This window comes from Myxocyprinus asiaticus, chromosome 19 (genome assembly GCF_019703515.2).
Source record: "Myxocyprinus asiaticus isolate MX2 ecotype Aquarium Trade chromosome 19, UBuf_Myxa_2, whole genome shotgun sequence".
In the NCBI taxonomy this organism is placed as follows: domain Eukaryota; kingdom Metazoa; phylum Chordata; class Actinopteri; order Cypriniformes; family Catostomidae; genus Myxocyprinus; species Myxocyprinus asiaticus.
The window spans coordinates 47,721,312-47,742,271 of record NC_059362.1 but is presented as its reverse complement, the minus strand read 5'-3'; the positions used below and the strand labels follow the sequence as shown (position 1 = coordinate 47,742,271).

General features: G+C 40.1%; 1 protein-coding gene and 1 pseudogene across 1 annotated transcript; both read right to left on the bottom strand.

Annotated features, from left to right (window-relative positions):
- LOC127409996 (zona pellucida sperm-binding protein 4-like) overlaps positions 1-2,109 on the bottom strand; it is a 3,560-nt pseudogene extending 1,451 nt beyond the window's left edge.
- A 3,260-nt stretch (positions 2,110-5,369) lies between these two features.
- Positions 5,370-20,778, bottom strand: LOC127409685 (actin-related protein 10-like). The gene is made up of 13 exons (XM_051644429.1): positions 20,589-20,778; positions 19,129-19,201; positions 18,718-18,800; positions 16,003-16,111; positions 15,535-15,642; positions 15,009-15,076; positions 14,819-14,898; positions 10,434-10,469; positions 10,261-10,340; positions 8,569-8,642; positions 8,290-8,371; positions 7,819-8,020; positions 5,370-6,098 (listed from the first exon to the last, which is right to left on the bottom strand). The coding sequence occupies exons 1-13, from the start codon at positions 20,663-20,665 to the stop codon at positions 5,917-5,919; spliced, it is 1,254 nt and encodes a 417-aa protein (XP_051500389.1). The 5' UTR covers positions 20,666-20,778; the 3' UTR covers positions 5,370-5,916.
- Between the last annotated feature and the right edge of the window lie 182 nt (positions 20,779-20,960).

Genomic DNA, 20,960 nt, shown 5'->3' with positions numbered 1-20,960 from the left:
TCTGACATTATCAGCTCAGAAGAACTTTAATGTGTCAGGGAACATTACACTGATGTTCACACCACAGCAGTTCTGTGTCAATGATCACATGATAGAGAAAATACCTCTTAACCATAATTTTTTGTACATCTAGATAGGATGTGTGATAAGCCGTATTAGCTCATGCCATTGTTCTCTTCTCTCGGGACGGGAGTGCTCAACAGGAATTCTTAGTGCCACAGAGACTCGTTTACGGTCTAAACAAAAATGAACTGGCTTATGTAGTCATCTTTGCATATTTAGCTGGAATAGGAGAGAAAAAAAAAAAAGAAAAAACGTTTTTGGCAAGATACTTGGGATGTTGAGTGAGATTATCCTCAAGTGTTCCCTCAAATAGAGTACTTTAAAGACACCTGATGAAATCCACAGTAGGGAGGTGAAATTTACATGTCACACACCTGAAGTGTCAGAGATGCAATGCCACATTCTGGTGTAGGCAAGAGCACCCTTTGTTTGTGGAAATATGGCATTGCCGAGTTCTATACATTGTGGCATGGTATTTGCCATTTTCCCAGCCTTTAAGCCCATTTCTCCCTTTAAAATGGAACAGCTCCACTAACTGCTTGGGAGCTCAGTTTATGGGGAACGTTTAGGCAACCAAAGTTTTGCATGCAAGACTGGGGTCTTATTGTAAGGGAAGTTGAAATTTGCACCCCCTCCCCATGATGCAAGTGATCAATGCAAGCACGTTCATTTTAAAAATCAAGAGCTCATTTCACAGTTGTATATGGATACATGAAATTTCACACTAGATTAATGTTAAGCTTGGTTTCATGCAGTTTATTGTAATAGCCAATGTTAAGGCATGACCAGAGTAACTTCACTACAAACCACAGTTTCCCCATTAGAAGTCATCTTGAAATGAACATCCCTTCCTGTAAAAAAAGGGGAGAAGTGTAAGGGGTAGGGGTTAGTATTAAGAATCCTAAAGCCATTGATTTAAGGGAAGTACTTTGCCTGCTGCAGCTCTGCTCACAGAAGCTAGTGGAAGAAGGATAGCACACTGCTGTACTACAGTGGATGAAGACCTGAGCAAGAGGAAGAACCATAGCATTCATTAGGACGTGCAATATTCACGGTTCGGGTATGTCAAGGTTGGTTATGTAGGGATCATACCATTTCCTGCAGAGGAGCTAGTGATGCCAGATCCACAAATGTGAACATCTTTACAATAAAGCGCTTGTAGTGTGTTGGGAACTGAAGACCAGAGGAGACATCCACAGGAACCAGTGTAGTCAGGTAATGGTCATCTGAAGGCACAGGGACCATCAGGACTAGCTCAAAACAAAATCAACTAAAATGCTTTGGGTTATACTCACCCATTAGCTAGAAGGTCCCACTGAGGCGGAGGGGATCAGGGGTTGATGTCACCCAGCAACATCCTAGCATCAGGACAATATTTGGGTCAGACCTTTCAAATGTGCACCTCAACATACACAGGCTCCTGCAGGAACTTTATGACTGGGTAAATCAACATCACTGTAGTAGGAGGAGTATGCTGCATCCTCTGCAGGAGGACAATGCTTGACCCCAGCAGACCTTTTGAGGAAGCAATATAGAAAACAAATACATTATATTCAGCAAACCCTTTAGTGACACCTTGTCCATTCGCCAGCCTAAGCACCACTCTGAGCAGTCCAGGAGCAGCTACAGGTGTTGGAGGAACAGTGTTAACCTCCACAACCACACCTTGAACAGCAGTGCCAGAAAACCTACACTGGCTGTCGGTCTGCTTAGGTGGAAACTTTTGAGTCTGCCGTTTCAGAGCCTGTTGAGTTAAAAACTGTTGATCACTTGGCTGGACCATAAGAGTCTGGGATAGAATCACCCTGTTGTTGACTCTGCTGGAAGACTGAAGATGGAGACACCTTGGAACAATTACTCCACTGTCAAACAACATAACAGAAAGCACAAACCCACCCACAAAGTGCCAAAATAAGAAGCGTACCCACAATTTTTTGCCACTGCTCCACAACTGATTACACCTTTCAAGAGTTAGACTTTATCCTTTTTGTCCTCTTCAAAGTCCCGCTTTTTGATGATGGTCCCTCCCTGTTCATTAACAATCATAGTTCTCCAGACTTGTAGGAGCTTACAAGGTGATTCTCAAGATTCACACTGGTTCCTGTCTCATTTTGCTGTTTCTTGATAATTCATAAGATATGTCATTAAACACAAACAAGACAAGGCACAAGCTTGGGTAAGCAAATATAGCTTGCAAAAAATTAGGCAGCTTGGGTAGATGTTCAGTATATTTACCTTTAGTCCATTTGTTTTTTTCATTCCCTGCAAACAAGTCTGGTGTTATGTACCGAGCCTGTTAACTGATCTGTGCTTGACCTAGCTAAGGCAAGTAACATTCAAAGTGCCCCAGTGTGGACCTAGGGTAAAACTGTGGCAAGGAACAGTCATGTTCTGCAGACTGTTACTGAATTTATCCCCAAAAGACGAACTGATGCACAATCAAGGAAAAGATAATAATTTATACCATGCGATTCCAACTAACCAATTATTTCAAAAGAGTTATGACAGAATACTTAACTGAACCATCTTGAGTGTCAGCCTGCTAACACTACATAAGCTCTGACAATTTGAGGCCGTGGAATGAGCCGGCTCAGTTTGAAATCAAGTTGTAATCTACCGAATGGGATTTCTGAAAACACAAATGGACCCGCCTGTTTGAAATTCTCATTTGTCAACGTATACGTCAGAGTGCATTGCAGCGAAGTTAATTTTCACAGCTTGACAGAGTGTCACTTTCGCAGACCCTTGTGCTTTTTCTTTTCCAAACAATGGATTCACAGCAATCTCTGATGCAGTGAAAACTCTATTATCTAGACATCCATTAGAGTACATGTTAAATGTCCCTGACAGCTTCTTGTTCTTTAAAAAAAAAACATGTTTAAATGACTCAACGAGCAATTTAAGTTCAAAGTGACTCTTTGCACCCAGGTTAGGGTGGGACAATGTGACTGTTTGCATCCATGATACAACAGAAAGTTTAAGACTCTTGACAATGCAGTGACATGAAGAGTAGAGAGGGTGCACATTTTTTGTGCGTGTTCGAATCTAGCTTTTGTCCCACTCTCCTGCCCATCCTGTTTCTTGTCTTCACTTTTAATATTTCCTTTATTACTACTTATAATAGATAAAAGTCAACATAAAGGTTAATTTCCTCAAAGTAATTTAGTCACGGTAAAGCTTGGGGAATTTAGAGAAGGGTTTGGTCAGGGTAAGTGGTGGGGTCTGTCGGGCGCAAGAGGTGATGGCTTTCTCCCAAGGCTCGCCATTGCTCCTTTAGCAAAAGTAGTGCAAGTCTTAGTTCAGAGCTAGGGTTAAGGTTAGGTTTAGTGTTTCTGAGGGACTCCAAATAAGTGTTTATATTTAAATTGGTGTGCAATTAGGATCAACTGTTTGCACCGGGGTTGGGTGGTGTGTAAATAGCATCTACCACTGTTTCACCAGGGTGCATTTGCCTTTAAGTTAAAGGTATACCACAGAATTCTAGGCTCTCTATCAGCATCTCTGGCTGAAACATAAAATTGCTGTTACTTTGGGAGGAAAATGGTAGCTCACCAAAGTGAGTTACATAGCGGTAAGGCAAGAACATGCTTTTGAACACTATACAGGTGCATCTCAATAAATTAGAATGTCGTGGAAAAGTTCATTTATTTCAGTAATTCAACTCAAATTGTGAAACTCATGTATTAAATTCAATGCACACAGACTGAAGTAGTTTAAGTCTTTGGTTCTTTTAATTGTGATGATTTTGGCTCACATTTAACAAAAACCCACCAATTCACTATCTCAACAAATTAGAATATGGTGACATGCCAATCAGCTAATCAACTCAAAACACCTGCAAAGGTTTCCTGAGCCTTCAAAATGGTCTCTCAGTTTGGTTCACTAGGCTACACAATCATGGGGAAGACTGCTGATCTGACAGTTGTCCAGAAGACAATCATTGACACCCTTCACAAGGAGGGTAAGCCACAAACATTCATTGCCAAAGAAGCTGGCTGTTCACAGAGTGCTGTATCCAAGCATGTTAACAGAAAGTTGAGTGGAAGGAAAAAGTGTGGAAGAAAAAGATGCACAACCAACCAAGAGAACCGCAGCCTTATGATTGTCCAGCAAAATCGATTCAAGAATTTGGGTGAACTTCACAAGGAATGGACTGAGGCTGGGGTCAAGGCATCAAGAGCCACCACACACAGACATGTCAAGGGATTTGGCTACAGTTGTCGTATTCCTCTTGTTAAGCCACTCCTGAACCACAGACAACGTCAGAGGCGTCTTACCTGGGCTAAGGAGAAGAAGAACTGGACTGTTGCCCAGTGGTCCAAAGTCCTCTTTTCAGATGAGAGCAAGTTTTGTATTTCATTTAGAAACCAAGGTCCTAGAGTCTGGAGGAAGGGTGGAGAAGCTCATAGCCCAAGTTGCTTGAAGTCCAGTGTTAAGTTTCCACAGTCTGTGATGATTTGGGGTGCAATGTCATCTGCTGGTGTTGGTCCATTGTGTTTTTTGAAAACCAAAGTCACTGCACCCATTTACCAAGACATTTTGGAGCACTTCATGCTTCCTTCTGCTGACCAGCTTTTTAAAGATGCTGATTTCATTTTCCAGTAGGATTTGGCACCTGCCCACACTGCCAAAAGCACCAAAAGTTGGTTAAATGACCATGGTGTTGGTGTGCTTGACTGGCCAGCAAACTCCCCAGACCTGAACCCCATAGAGAATCTATGGGGTATTGTCAAGAGGAAAATGAGAAACAAGAGACCAAAAAATGCAGATGAGCTGAAGGCCACTGTCAAAGAAACCTGGGCTTCCATACCACCTCAGCAGTGCCACAAACTGATCACCTCCATGCCACGCCGAATTGAGGCAGTAATTAAAGCAAAAGGAGCCCCTACCAAGTATTGAGTACATATACAGTAAATGAACATACTTTCCAGAAGGCCAACAATTCACTAAAAATGTTTTTTTTTTATTGGTCTTATGATGTATTCTAATTTGTTGAGATAGTGAATTGGTGGGTTTTTGTTAAATGTGAGCCAAAATCATCACAATTAAAAGAACCAAAGACTTAAACTACTTCAGTCTGTGTGCATTGAATTTATTTAATACACGAGTTTCACAATTTGAGTTGAATTACTGAAATAAATGAACTTTTCCACGACATTCTAATTTATTGAGATGCACCTGTATATTTTATTATGCACTAGCTCATAATGGTACATTATTCATTTCTAACAAAAAATTAAACTGTAGTGTACCTTTCACTTGACTGAACCTTATAAGTTACTGAACATAATGGAAGAACCCAAGACTAATTTTGGAATGTTTATTCTTTTAGAAACCAAATAAATACACAGATCTTTTTATCATATTGAGTTTCAAACATGTTGTATTTAAATACAATTGATATTATATACTGGATTTATTTTCTCTTGACATCTATAATCAAGTGGCCTTCCATGTCCTTTCCTTGCATTAAAACAAGCATAGACATTTAAAAAGAAATGGACATGATCTTCATAAAAAAAAATTAAAAGAAGCTGAATTGGCGCATTTGAAAGACTTATCTCTACTTTAATGCCACTATTTAAAATAGTACTATTGTTACATTCACAGCCATTCATTAGTATTGCAGAGGCCTGCAAACAAACTGTTGTGATGGTGATTGGCCCCTGGTGGTCTTGTCTACACCTGGTCTTCATATTAAGTGCAGTTGACAAGTCTGACAGACTTTAGGTTATTACAGCACAAGAAACATAAAAAATGTGTCATTATTCTTGGTAATATGCCGCAAACATACAAGAGGATCTGTAAATGATTAGACAGAGGATGTTATATTTGAGGGGTACAAAGTGTGGTTCATTTCTCGGTGGAAAAAGCCCTCTTCATCAGAGGTGGGGGGGTCTTTCCTGCCTCATAAACTGATTCGGGTGGAGGGGTACTGAGACAGCACCAGTCTGGGATGCGGCCTGTCTGGTTGTAGTAGTCTCTGGACACAGACCGACTGCCCAAGATGTCTTGCAACGCTCCAAATATAGCACCTACATGAGAAAACAAAACAACATTGACTGATTTCAGTTCATACGATTGGCATTTAATCGTATTACTGCATAAAACATCATGAACTGCTATAAAACTGTCAACAGTCTCTTTTGATCACTTGTGTTCAGATTTCAAGAACAGAGTCTCTGATTTCACAAGGACATCCATCAAACATTACGTCTGTGTTTTACTGAATGATAATAAAGTGCAAAAAATAAAAAAACGGAGCAGTTTCTCTTAATATTCCCAAACGTGAGTTATTTAATTGAGCTTCTAATGTGCCTGCTGCTCATCTCAGTGTTCCTGTTGTACACGTTTATGCATTTGCTTTTTAAAATTTCCAATCGTACACTTATTTCCCTTTAAATCCGCACAGAACCGTACGTTTCAGCTGCCCTTATAGTCATCCCTTTTCAAACAGATCGCCAAAAATGCATCTTACAATGAAAGAAAACTAAATTAATTCACAAACTCGCACAGTTTATGCTTGATAAATTTCTTGATGTTTTCTGCTTTCTAATACCTTGCCCTCCTCTTGCACCCTCTCTATATTTCATTGGCTGTTGCTCATTCTCATCTCTCACTTGTCGTGCAGTTTTGAAAACTGTCGTAGCGTCTCGTCTCAGTCTGTCGCAGGAGTACACACACAACAAGTCCTTTCGTTGTGAGTTCCTAGACTTCTTGACGCAGACCAATCGCCGACTCAAAACATCAAAGGAGACGAGCTTGAGTCATGTAGTGTACACTAGGCTTTAAGCCCTGCGGGTACGAGTTGTTCTCTTGGCTTTAAGCCCTGTGGGTATGAGTTGTTCTCTTGACTTTAAGCCCTGCGGGTATGAGTTGTTCTCTTGACTTTAAGCCCTACGGGTACGAGTTGTTCTCTTGACTTTAAGCCCTGTGGGTATGAGTTGTTCTCTTGACTTTAAGCCCTGTGGGTACGAGTTGTTCTCTTGACTTTAAGCCCTGTGGGTACGAGTTGTTCTCTTGACTTTAAGCCCTGCGGGTACGAGTTGTTCTCTTGACTTTAAGCCCTGCGGGTACGAGTTGTTCTCTTGGCTTTAAGCCCTGCGGGTACGAGTTGTTCTCTTGACTTTAAGCCCTGTGGGTATGAGTTGTTCTCTTGACTTTAAGCCCTGCGGGTACGAGTTGTTCTCTTGACTTTAAGCCCTGCGGGTATGAGTTGTTCTCTTGACTTTAAGCCCTGCGGGTACGAGTTGTTCTCTTGACTTTAAGCCCTGCGGGTATGAGTTGTTCTCTTGGCTTTAAGCCCTGCGGGTACGAGTTGTTCTCTTGACTTTAAGCCCTGTGGGTATGAGTTGTTCTCTTGACTTTAAGCCCTGCGGGTACGAGTTGTTCTCTTGACTTTAAGCCCTGCGGGTACGAGTTGTTCTCTTGGCTTTAAGCCCTGCGGGTATGAGTTGTTCTCTTGACTTTAAGCCCTACGGGTACGAGTTGTTCTCTTGACTTTAAGCCCTGTGGGTATGAGTTGTTCTCTTGACTTTAAGCCCTGCGGGTACGAGTTGTTCTCTTGACTTTAAGCCCTGTGGGTATGAGTTGTTCTCTTGACTTTAAGCCCTGCGGGTACGAGTTGTTCTCTTGACTTTAAGCCCTGCGGGTACGAGTTGTTCTCTTGACTTTAAGCCCTGCGGGTACGAGTTGTTCTCTTGACTTTAAGCCCTACGGGTACGAGTTGTTCTCTTTTGTGCCTTCCTCGCTCACCTCCTAACCAGGCAGTGCAGTTGGGTTTAGCCGGTGGGCTGTGGATACGGAAGCTTTTGGTAGCTAGAGCATCTCGGTACTTCGGTTTCTCCACCAGCGTGCGGATCTCAGCCAGCAGGCGGTGCAGGAACCCGGGGAGCATGGCTGTTCCACCGATTATCACCAGGTTCTCCGACAGAACCTTACGAGTGTCAATGGGACACTGAAGAAAAATAAATAAATAAACAAGGTGAACAGTGACAACATGCTTGTGATGATAGGATGCTGTGGGTTGTTGCTAAGGTGTTCTGTGTTGTTGTTTACTGTCTCAAGTGAAAAGAGTCTCTGTGATATTCTGCTCTCTAGATCTACAGCACTGTCTTTCTTTTCCAAGCACATCCGAGGATGCACCGTACAGTTATTAACGTGTAGACGTATTTACGTATAGCTGTAACATCTAATAAGCTGATCTGAAGATCTAATGTTCGGTACCTTAACCAATGTGTCGAGCAGCAGAGTGGCGATGGATTTCTCCTCGTTATCCTGTTCAAACAACATCTCAGCAACTGAATCTCTGGAAAACAGTCAAACTCAGATTAATGAACAAAACCTCATCTGTAAGAGAGACTGTCCCAGTTTACAGGAAAACGCACGGAGACAGACACTGAACGTGATCTCACTTATGGCTCAATGATTTCTGTTCAAAATGTGAGCTTGAGTGAAATTTTAGTTTACAAAAAGAAATATTATGTCTGATTTGCAGGCGTTTACCTGATGGAACCTTTAACATGAAGAATCTTCTGGCCATCTAATGGATATTCTACATCTGGAGGAGGAGCAGGTCTCTGATGGAGCAACAAGATCTGAATGTTAAAATTCGGACATTTAGAAATTTCTGATCTATACTGCACACAAAACTGGCAAGCTCTAATCTGACTGGCTGGCTTAACGCAATGTACAGGAGATTCAGGGTGCACAATGTTTTTTAGGAAATTGTATATTCTACTTTGTTTTTTAAATTGTCTGTAACATATAATTAAAAAGTATGTCACACAAAGTCTTCTGTGTTTTCTTCAAAGCTGGTTGCGATTTTAGTTTTTGTGGTATAAACTATTTCAGAGAAACCCACTCCTAAATGGCACATAAAAACACGACTTTACATGTCAGTCAGATGGTCTCTTCCTGTCTAAGTACAGTACTCTAAGTGCAATAAGTTGCTAAGTGGACCAGACTTTATGCTGATAGTTGAAAGTCTGCCAAGACTACATCGGTGGGTCAAAAGGGGGCGCTATATCGTGGAAATTTTTTACGCTTAAAACGTTAAAGTCTCCGTATATATAAGTCAGGCATATGAGGTATCATTTGAAGCTTAGAATCCGAGCTTTTCAGAGATAACCATCACTCCTGCATTTATGTTACTTAAAATAACAAAATAAGGCCTCAAAACATTTGCGTTGAAAATTAGCGCCCTCTAGAGGTAATGAGGTAAAAATATTTATATGAAAATGAACAAGTCATATATCAAATGAAAGCGCTCATTCTCAGAAATGTGACTGTGCGGTTAATTTTGTTGCACTAATATCACAGTTTGAAAGATTTTCAAAAGAATCACTAAGTGAAATATGATTTCTGTAAGTCATCAAATACAAACGTCTCTTTTATGCTCCGATAATTGCTGCTGTAAACCTCAAGTAGCTAAAAACCTTATATCTGCTTTTACCTTAGGCAGGTAAAAATTTGCCATTGTTTACTTGTCTGTGCACTTGCTTGTGTGAATACTCCAATGTTATATCTTAGATGTCCAAAACAATATAGGTCATACAGAAAGAAAAGCATGCAAAACAAATCATCAGAAAATATGTTTTCAACTCTTGATGATAAAATGTCAGCTTTCTAACAGCACCTAGATTGAGCTTCTAGTCCACTCAGAGGCCGAGATATTCAATGAAACAATGAGGGTGGTGCTTGAACTGAAAATTAGACTGAATGTCTATGGACGAGCACATCTGTGAGGGCTAAAGTGTGTTAGAGCGCCACCTACATTTCACATCTGTATATTGTGATGGAATGTGATGGAGAAAAAAAATATTTTTTTCTAGTACTTCCTGCCATCTAGTGGCATAAAATGAGACTTTTCAAAGTGATGTAGAGTGAACAGAACCAGAATTACATGCTTACAAATTTAGGGAAACAAAATTTGTAAGCAATTGTTTTTTTCCAACAAAAAAAAAATTCTGTTTATCATACGATTATAAATACACTATTATTTATGAATAATTTGAGTTTTTTTTTTACTTTTATTTAGGGGGTTCACTGAAAAATTCAACATTTTTTAATTCCACAGTATTTGTGAATGGTGAGCTTTTAAAATTGAGTGTGAAAAATGTTCCAAACTCCACCAAAGTATAAGGGATTAAGAGTGTGAAAGCATGTCTCATAAGGTTTCAAAGTGTGTTCTCTCACCTCAGCTGATCCATTCATGTTAAATTTGGCCTCCTGGATCTTCATGCCTCTCTGCAAATCACTAACAAAACATGTCCGCACTACATACACACACGAAAAATACAGTAAGTTAATACATAAAACATCAAACATGAGACAAATGATGTGAATGAGGAGTTCAGTGTGCAGCTGACCTTTAATATCCTCCACAACGTCCTCTGAGATAGCACCTGTGACATCAAATAGCAAACTCTTATACACACATATTAAACATTTACATTCAACAAAACTGTATTAGTGAATTCTTCTACTGAGGATCCACAACAATCTGCACGTTTTCACAAAAGGTAACTGGTCACATTTATACAATATGCCTGTACAGTAGCCTCAAAAAGAACACTTAGGGCGATTTCAGACCTGAGGCTTGTTTGATTTGTTCTGAAATGGGCTGAAATTGTTATAATGTTGCATTGTCCTCTTGGTACGGTTTGCTTTCACAAGGCAACAGTTCAATAAAGGTCACATGTAAGCAAACTGTCCCCTTATTGGTCAATGTTTGTGCGCTGTTCAGGGATTTAGGGCATCCATTGATATACCGGTTAAAATGATATACCTGTAAAAACTGTCAACCTTAACACATTTTTAAGTGCTGTTTGTCACGCTTATGCAAAACGTCACCGCATGGTACAAAATGCGTGTTCCAGTCAGGGGTTGCGTGGCAAAAACACTTTATCTGACACACAAATGATATGCGATGTAAAATTTGCATCATGGCTATTTTTATCCATCATTAGTTGCTTTTGCATTATTTCTGCATTGAAAAGTGCCTGTTCTCACGGTCACAGAGCTAGCTCTCTCTCTCGCACGCGCACACACACACACACACACACACACACACACACACCAGAGAGAAGCAACGCCGTCCTACCTGTGTTCTGCCACTATCTAAGAGAAGGGATCGTACAAGGGCTCAGCGATATGTAAAAAATTTTTTTAATCGATATTCGGCTTAAAAATATCGCGATATCCAATTATACCATCGACCATACCTGCCAAGGGTCGTTGAATATTTTTGCTTTATTGATTTTGCTTTAAAAATGTAATTTATTGAAACACGAAAAATGTAAACAAAAAGATATTTCTAATTTCAAATTGCACTTTAAACAAAACAAAAAAGGAATTAATATAAAGAAAGTGATTAAAAAAAAATCTTGTATAACCACCGCCCCAAATACAAACATTTACCATCTTCAACGCCCCCATTTGCCATCACGCAAGCATCTGTCTACAACAACAGGTTGGAAATTACATATAGCCTAAAAATAAGAACTAAAGGAAATTATAATTATAAAGACAATAATAATAAAATATATATATATATATATATATATATTATATATATATATATATATATATATATATATATATATAAAAATGACCTATAGGAAGTTCAACACATCCCACATCATTTCTACTTTCAAAACGGCTAAATTCACTTAGTCTACGTCTACATTAATCCAGATAAATTTAAAAATGCATTCCTGTTTTTGAGTCGCTCTCCGTCCACGCTGCTGTTTTCAAAAGTTTTCCAAAAGTTGCTCGTCCACACTGAAACGAATGAAAACTTAAATCCCCTTCCTGCACATGCGAAAAATCACCATTCCATGTACGGTCTGAAACGCAATTCTCCTGTGTTTCATCGCCGGACAACAATTCTGAGTAAACATTGTGTCTCCTTTGAAGGAATGCATTGTGAAGGTTTTACAAAGTAACATTTATCTTTAACAATGCTCTCAAAGTGAATAACAGACTGCCATCTTGATTGTTTTGGTTGAATGGATCAAATGACTGCATTTTTAGATATCTCCGTCTTCCCTGTCCACACTACAATGCGAAGACAGCGCTTTCAAATGTATCCACTTGGGAGAGCGTTTTCGAAAAGCTCAGTTTACGCTGACAAAAATGCCATCTCAGCGTGGAAGGCCAAAACGTAGAGAAAAAGATGAGTTTTCAAACTAAAACGTATTAGTATGGACATAGCTTAGTCTGTGCTTAAACGAATAGAAAACACCAGTTTTTATATTAGGTGAAAGCCTAATAAATTCCTTGCGTTACGAAAATAATGCTGCCAAATGTGTGTTCTTATTGAATTTGTGTTTGTATCGTTTCGTTAATACAGTTAATGCTGCCTAAAGAAAAGAAAATAGAACTCTTAGGTTCAAGGTAAACGAGGTCTTGTATTATTTTTTTATTTAATCACTTTCATCTTTGTTTATTTAATATCAAGATATATTTGAGCGAACCTGCAGAGTTGCATTCACAATGCATGTCAAGCACGAACTGCTCCGTGGAAAAAAGCGAACTAAACTCACAGCACCTCCTGAGATGGACTGAGGTCATTTGCAGCATTCTCATACATGACACCATTCTTGCAAACAGTTTTCAGATGACTGAAACAGAGAAGAGTGATAACTCTTTACATGCACGTGTTTCACGAGACACTCCCGCAGCACGCCTCCGAACAAACAGCGCATCCGACACGGCATTGACGGCTTTTCTTTTGTCTGTTCTTAAAAATATAATAAAGTGTGTTTCTTCAAGCATGTGTCTTTGTGTTTAACAGCATTTCTTGTCGTGTGTTACTCTGAGATGTCTTAAAAGTCAACCACCTCTGTTGCGGGTAGAAGAGCAAAATTACCCGCTCATGAAATACCCATATTTTGGATGAGGAGCTTGTGAATAATGAGCTTGATTCAGCCTCGTTGCATTTGGAGGATGGCGGGTGCAAATTTCACACCCTGGGCTATTGTTTAATATATTTGGCGAATTCCCAGATCCATGGTTTTTCCATTTACCGATATTGATATCATCGTCTGTCTGTCTCCTCTCCTCTCCTCAGTGAGTGTTGAAATTGACATTGGGAGATTTGTAAGACATCGTCGATATCCGATAACATCGTCCTATCGCCTGGCCCTAAATCATACTAAAATTGCCTCAGAATTAAAAAACAGCTCCTATTTTAAACATGCAACTATATCTAATATAGTCACCAAAAGGCTATACACGCGTTTTGATGATGAATTACAGTGAAGTGCTGACCTACAGATGTCTTCTCCAAAGATCCATCAGGTATGTTCATGGTTTTTATAAGGAAATTGTTTGGTTCGTTGGTCCATTGGATCAGATTGCATTCTCACTACAAGCGAACAGTTCCAGGGTTCATTTGCAATCGGTCCGACCGATTGTTTTGGTGTGGATCCGAGTGCAATTGGCATGTTCATATATGCCTAAATGAACTGAACAATGGGAGAAAACACACCAGGTTCCGAAACAAATGATTCAAACGAGCCAGGTGTGAAAACGGTCTATCCAGAGATGTTCGATTGGATTCAAGTCCGGGCTCTGGCTGGGCCACTCAAGGACATTCACAGAGTTGTCCCTAAGCCACTCTTGTGTTGTCTTGGCTGTGTGCTTAGGGTCATTGTCCTGTTGGAAAGTGAACCTTCAGCCCAGTCTGAGGTACTGAGTGCTCTGGACCAGGTGTTCATTAAGGACATCTCTGTATTTTGTTGCATTCAGCATTCCTTCAACCCTGACCAGTCCCCCAGTCCCTGCTGCTGAAAAACATCCCCACAGTATGATGCTACCACCACCATGCTTCACCGTTGGGATGGTATTGCGCAGGTGATGAGCGGTGCCTGATTTCTTCCAGACATGACGCTTGGAATTGAGGCCAAACAGTTCAATCTTTGTTTCATCAGACCAGAGAATCTTGTTTCTCACAGTCTGAGAATCCTTTAGGTGCTTTTTTATGTGTCTTGCACTGAGGAGAGGCTTCCGTGTGGCCACTCTGCCATAAAGCCCAGATCGGTGGAGTGTTGCAGTGATGATTGTCCTTCTGCAAGTTTCTCCCATCTCCACATATGATCTCTGGAGCTCAACCAGAGTGACCATCAGGTTCTTGGTCACCTCTCTTACTCAGTTTGGCCGGGCGACCAGCTCTAGGAAGAGTCCTGGTTGTTCCAAACTTCTTCCATTTAAGAATTATGGCGGCCACTGTGCTCTTGGGAACCTTCAATGCAGCCACATTTATTTGGGCCATGACACAATACTGTCTCTGAGCTCTGCAGGCAGTTCCTTTGACCTCATGGCTTGGTTTTTGCTCCGATATGCATTTTCAGCTGTGGGACCTTATGTAGACAGGTGTGTGCCTTTCCAAATCATGTCCAAATCAATTGAATTTGCCACAGGTGGACTCCATTCAAAATGTAGAAACATCTCAAAGATGATCCAGAGAAATGGGATGCACCTGAGCTAAATAGCAAAGGATCTGAATACTTATGTTAGTGTGATACTTCAGTTTTTTCTTTTTAATACATTTGCTATAACTATAAAGTTATAAAAAAACAAATCAGGTTTTTGCTTTGTCATTATGAGGTATGGAGTGTAGATTGATGCGAAAAACAATATTTTAAAGCATTTTAGCATAAGGCTGCAACATAACAAAATGTGAAAAAAAATGAAGGGGTCTGAATACTTTCTGAATGCACTGAATTTCGAATAAATAGATATTTCTTACTAATAACGGAGGGCAGATTGAGGCCTGTGCCAGCGTCTGTGTCCACTGTACACTGCTCGGACAACAGACTGTGCAACTCCCTGCAGGACACAAACAATAGTGTTGGACACGGCATTAGTTCAGCTATAAAAACAAGCCCTTTTCAAGCAGATATGATTCTCTTTTCTTATGACATTTTATATTGACTTACTTATGAATGGCTTTTCCTCCCATTGGCAGCGCATCCCAGGCCGACAGGATTGGAATCCCTTCATAGATCTAATAAACTGTTAAGGTCATCTTTCCACATCAAACCGCATCAGATGACACAATGCTCATGGTTGCCGTAGACTATTTAAAATAATTACTGCCTGATAACATTGTAGTAGTTAGCTTTGTGTTGAGATTGAAGGTTGAGTTCCCCCTACGCAGCACCTGCACGTATCCCAATGATAACCCCCCCCACAAATCTATCCTTATTTGCCATTATTGCCATAACCTTATACCATTAACTGGCTTTAAATTACTGTAAACTCTTGGCAAGATTTTAGGCTATTGATGAACAGTAACCAACAGTCTGTGCTGCCTGAGTGATGTCAGCTAAAAGGAAAGTGGTTTCAGAGGTAGAGCACTTTGTTTGCACTGGTGACTCATTCACAATAAGCCCAGGAACATGTATTACGAAAGTAAACATTTTGACTTCATGTCGACTTGTGCCAAAAGTCAGAAATGGATACTGGTAACACCAGAGTCTCTGTGTAGCCACAATCCATCACAAGAGCAGACTGAATGCCCAGAGTCATAACAGACATCAGGTGACTTGGAGCAAACAGCACTGACGGAACCTACAACAGATACATATACACCGATCAGCCACAACATTAAAATCACCTTGTTGATGAGAGAGGTCAGCAGAGAATGGCCAGACTGGTTTGAACTGACAAAGTCTATGGTAACTCAGATAACCAAAGAATATCATCTCTGAATGCTATTCTGAGATGCGGGTTGGTGCTGTTTTGGCGGCACGAGGGGGACCTACACAATATTAGGCAGGTGCTTTTAATGTTGTGGCTGATCGGTGTATAAACAAACATGTTTGTAAGAGACACTCAGTTTAAACATATCATAGAGGAACTGAGCTGTGGGGATGCTGTATTTTAGACACTGATTGGATTGTTAGATTACCAGAAGGCTTGAAATTTTACCTCGAAATGTTTGAAGAAGACTTTGGAGAGCGTTTCTCTAAAGTGCGATGGACACAGGATGGATTCAATGATCACCACACGACGATCACGAGGATTCACAAGCAAATGCCTGAAAGGAGAAAACAGCATCATGAGTTCAGACACAATCATGTGTCATTTAAATGCAGGTCTGACCACTAAAACAAATATCATTAACCCTTTAAAGGTGCAGTATGTAAGATTCAGAAACCCTTGTTATTAGTGACACCTGTGGCCGTTAAGTGAACTGCAGCCTGTTGCTCGTGCTCGTGCACACACTCCATAGGGACGCGAGCATCGGCCAAAACAATGACGTAACGTACAAAGAGACTGAACGTGATCCACCAGCATCATGCTGACAGATGAGTTAGCATAATTAAAATTACACAGTTATGATTGTTTTACTACAAACTTTGAGACTGTATATTATATTTGACTCTCCAGTGCTGGAACAGGGCTCATATAAAGTGTGGATATAGGTCTGACTATGCAAGACTGTAGTTTGAAGTAATCACTTTTCTTTGCATGATACATTGACTGCATTTATACAATAGCATATGTCACCGTTAACTAGCTAGCCATCTTTATCAATAGCTGTTAGCTAAATTTGGTGGATGATGACAGTAGCTGTTTATAAAATAGACTGTACATTATATATGTTGACAATTCAGTATTGATGTGATTCCATCACAACTGTCATGTTGATATATCGATGCACTATTGTTTTATAATAATAGATTGTATATATTTTCTGTACAACCAAGTTACATTACACTAATGAATGGAGCTTTTTGCATTATCTTGAACATTGTCTAGCATTCATTTCATGTGTTATTGTAGTTTAGCTAAAATGACACAGATCAATCCTTATGGCACTATATTTCACATGCTTTGCAGTTATGTAAGTTTACCTGTCCAATAAGAAGAACGCCAATTCAGGGTCAGTTATGATCCCCAAAACGGAACGAAGGTCCCTCCAGGAATCAAATGCCCTGCCAATGTTCACTCTAGTTTTCACTCGACCATGATCACGTTCCCACTTAACCAGACGGGATTCAGTAGATAAATGTTTTTTTGTTTGTTTTTTTGGCTTACTCTGAGTTTGTGTAGGAGTCCGTGTTGTGCTGGGAGCCAGATGTTTGCTGGATTCCATCTCTAAGATAACGCTACCTAGCGGAAGAGAAGCACTGAGGCTCTCGGGACTGCGCATAAACGTCACATATTTTGGATTTTCCCGGCAAAAGCGACCCGCTCCCTTCGCAAAAAATCAGTCTACAGGCTTTAATAGGCAACCTAGGAAGTCCGGGAAGGGTTCATTTTTTAAGTTGCGTTACAAGCCGTTCACACATTGGCAAAAAAAAAAAAAAGAATATTACATGAAAACTGTTACATACTGCACCTTTAAGCTCAGACATTTTATTATTAAAACATTAACAACTACAGTCTATTTTTTTTTCTCTCCCAATTTGGAATGCCCAATTCCCAATGCGCTCTAAGTCCTCGTGGTGGCGTAGTGACTCGCCTCAATCTGGGTGGCAGAGGACGAATCTCAGTTGCCTCCGTGTCTGAGACCGTCAATCCGCACATCTGATCACGCGGCTTGTTGAGCACGTTACCGCGGAGACATAGTGCATGTGGAGGCTTCACGCTATTCTCCACGGCATCCACGCACAACTCACCACACGCCCCACTGAGAGCGAGAACCGCATTATAGCGACCACAAGGAGGTTACCCCATGTGACTCTACCCACCCTAGCAACCGGCCAATTTGGTTGCTTAGGAGACCTGGATGGAGTCACTCAGCACGCTCTGGATTCGAACTCGTGACTCCAGGTGTGGTAGTCAGTGTCAATACTCGCTGAGCTACCCAAGCCTCCAATAACTACAGTCTTGACCAACACAAAATAGGTATCTTTGAAAGTTTAGAAGCTCTACTTTACAATGCATGTAGACATTATGCCCAAAACTGAACAAGTGCTTTGAAATTTGCAGACAAATCAGAAGTGTTCCGTTTTGATAATTTATAAAAACATTTGCACTGTACGTATTATTGCAATTAGTAGAAACATCAAACTCATCAAATAGCCATGTGTCATATGTTGTTGGAAAGCTCTCAAAGAGTAGAATACAACCAGTCTATTTGTTTTACTCACAGACAAAAATATAGCGAGTAATAGTTAAGTATATGTCTTTGACAATTATGTTGGTGTTGCTTATATGCTGCGTTTTTGCTTATAACATCATGAAAAATAAACGGAACATAAAATAGCACATACCTTTGTTTAGAGGAGGTGATTATCTTTCAAACGAGTCCACACACAAGATAATCAGATGCATAGATCATTAGATAATCCACATGAAGCACAATGTTACATATGACCACCAGTAGATGGCGCCAAATACATGACACAGACTCAATGATGACTCAAATGACACAGAATGAAACTCATTCTGTGAAATCTCATTACTAAAATCATGTCTGCATGCTATGCAAACCTTTAGTCATTGTTGTGTTTGCATGTGTAATTAGTTCTTATGTACAATTATGTTTTATTTGTTTGGTGAGGTGTTTGGACACTAAGATAAATTATTTTTGTAATGCTATAAGTCTTTAATTTTGGGTATGTCACTGAAACAGGAAATCTTTAAAAACACCTTCAGAGCTCAAAGGGTTAAAATATGCAGTATGTCTCCTACCTGAAGTATAGCAGATGAATGAACTCCTTCAGAATAGTGTACAACTCCTCTGTGTTGATGTTGTACTGGACGACTCGAACAGCCTGCAAAAGTGAGACACAAATTTATTTAACTCTGAAGCACCGTCCCAGGAAGAAACACTTGAGGAAAAAGGCCAAATCTCTTTTGAGATGAAGCATATTCCCATAATGTGTGTACAAACTACACCTGAACTGATCACTACAATTACATTATTATTTTAAAGATTTACACACTTCTCCACACATTCCTGTTTAAACCAAATGTTCAATAAAGATATGGCAATGTAAAACTTCTTTGCTAAGCATGATCATCTTTAGTTGTTAATTCTGATTAGATAGAATCACAACAGATTCACAATCATGTTCGCATACAATTTTGCTCCAGACTCACCTCCTGAGATCCAGGGTGTTTAATTTCACTGGGAATGACGAACCTCGGCCCCGTCTCTCCAGCAAAACCACATCTACACATCACAAACACAGGAAAACAGAACAAAACCTTTCACATGCACGCCGTTAACCTTCTGTACCAAAGAAATAACCAGCGTGCCAAAGAATCAACACCACCACATTACGGTCTTAATATTTATCGCATGCTTAAAGGATTCCTTTAAATGTATATACTGTACATTCACGAAATGACAATGCATATATAATGTAGATATTTGAGCACATGGTTTTGTAATGTTACAACCCACCTAGGGGTTGGGACGCAAAGTCAATAATGTGATTTTCAGTTGTTTTATTACTCAGAATTCAATAGGGGAAGAACAAAATAAAATTAATGGGATGCAAAAGACTTCAGAGGGAGTCAAGGCTCAGTGAGTATTGACGCTAACTATCACCCCTGGAATCCAGGGCGTGCTGAGTGACTCCAGCCAGGTCTCCTAAGCAACCAAATTGGCCCGGTTGCTAGGGCTACCCTCCCTAGCAACCGGGGTCACATGGGGTAACCTCCTCGTGGTCGCTATAATGTGGTTCTCGCTCTCGGTGGGGCGCGTGGTGAGTTGTGCGTGGATGCCGCGGAGAATAGCATGAAGCCTCCACATGCGCTATGTCTCCGCGGTAACGCGCTCAACAAGCCACGTGATAAGATGCGCGGATTGACGGTCTCAAACGTGGAGGCAACTGAGATTCGTCCTCCGCCACCCGGATTGAGGCGAGTCACTACGTCACCACGAGGACTTAGAGCGCATTGGGAATTGGGCGTTCCAAATTGGGAAGAAAATGGGAGAAAAAAAATAGTTATCAATTACAAATGACTAAAATTGTAATCCGATTACTTTAATGATTGCTTCATTGTAAAAGTAATCACATTACTAATTACTAAGTTCCTTTCTAATACAGTTTTCAGATAAAGTTTTGTGTTTTTCCACTCAATAAATTCGCAATAATGTCTATATTTTCTCCGTGTTCATTGACGTTGTCCCTACAGCTGTCACAGAAACACAAACAGACAAATGATCATAATTCATATCTGAAATGTATTCTAAACAAATAACATTATTTTTAAACTATGTGTAACCCAAGTTATGTACTTACAAGTACTTAATTGTAAGTCAGTAACTGTAATCTGATTGCAAGAATTTACATAGTAGTGTAACACTACTTTTGACTAGAAATTAATTAGATTACAGTAACTAATTACTTTGAAATCAGATTACACCCAACACGGACCATGGCACATTTTGCTTAGTAAAACATAATTGCAATTGTGAACTCACCTCACTATTCCAATAGTTTATTCAACACGTATGCACGTGTTATATATTGATACGACATGACACTATAACACATTTAATGTCATCACGATCGAAGCGTCTTTTATGTATATTATTAACAGTCACTTACTTTGTGTACGCCGCTCCTAAATCAATGACCACTGCTGTCTTCTCTCCTCCACTGCCCAAGCCTTCAAACAAGGGCATTTTAATGACTATAAATGAATAAAAATATCAGAAATAGAGATTGCACAATCACAACATCACAGGAGAGCGGGGCGGGGTCCTTCCTTCACAAAGACTGCCCTGCATTTGCCTGAATAAAAATAACTTCAGCGACGGTAAATAATATCAAAATCCCTTTAATCATTTTCAAATATGACCAGAACGTATATCTGATAAATGCGCATACGCTTAATGTTGTAGTTTTTGTGTGTCACGAAATTTTTATTTGCATGTATTGTATGAAATAGTATGTGCAATGGAATGGGCGTGGGCCTTC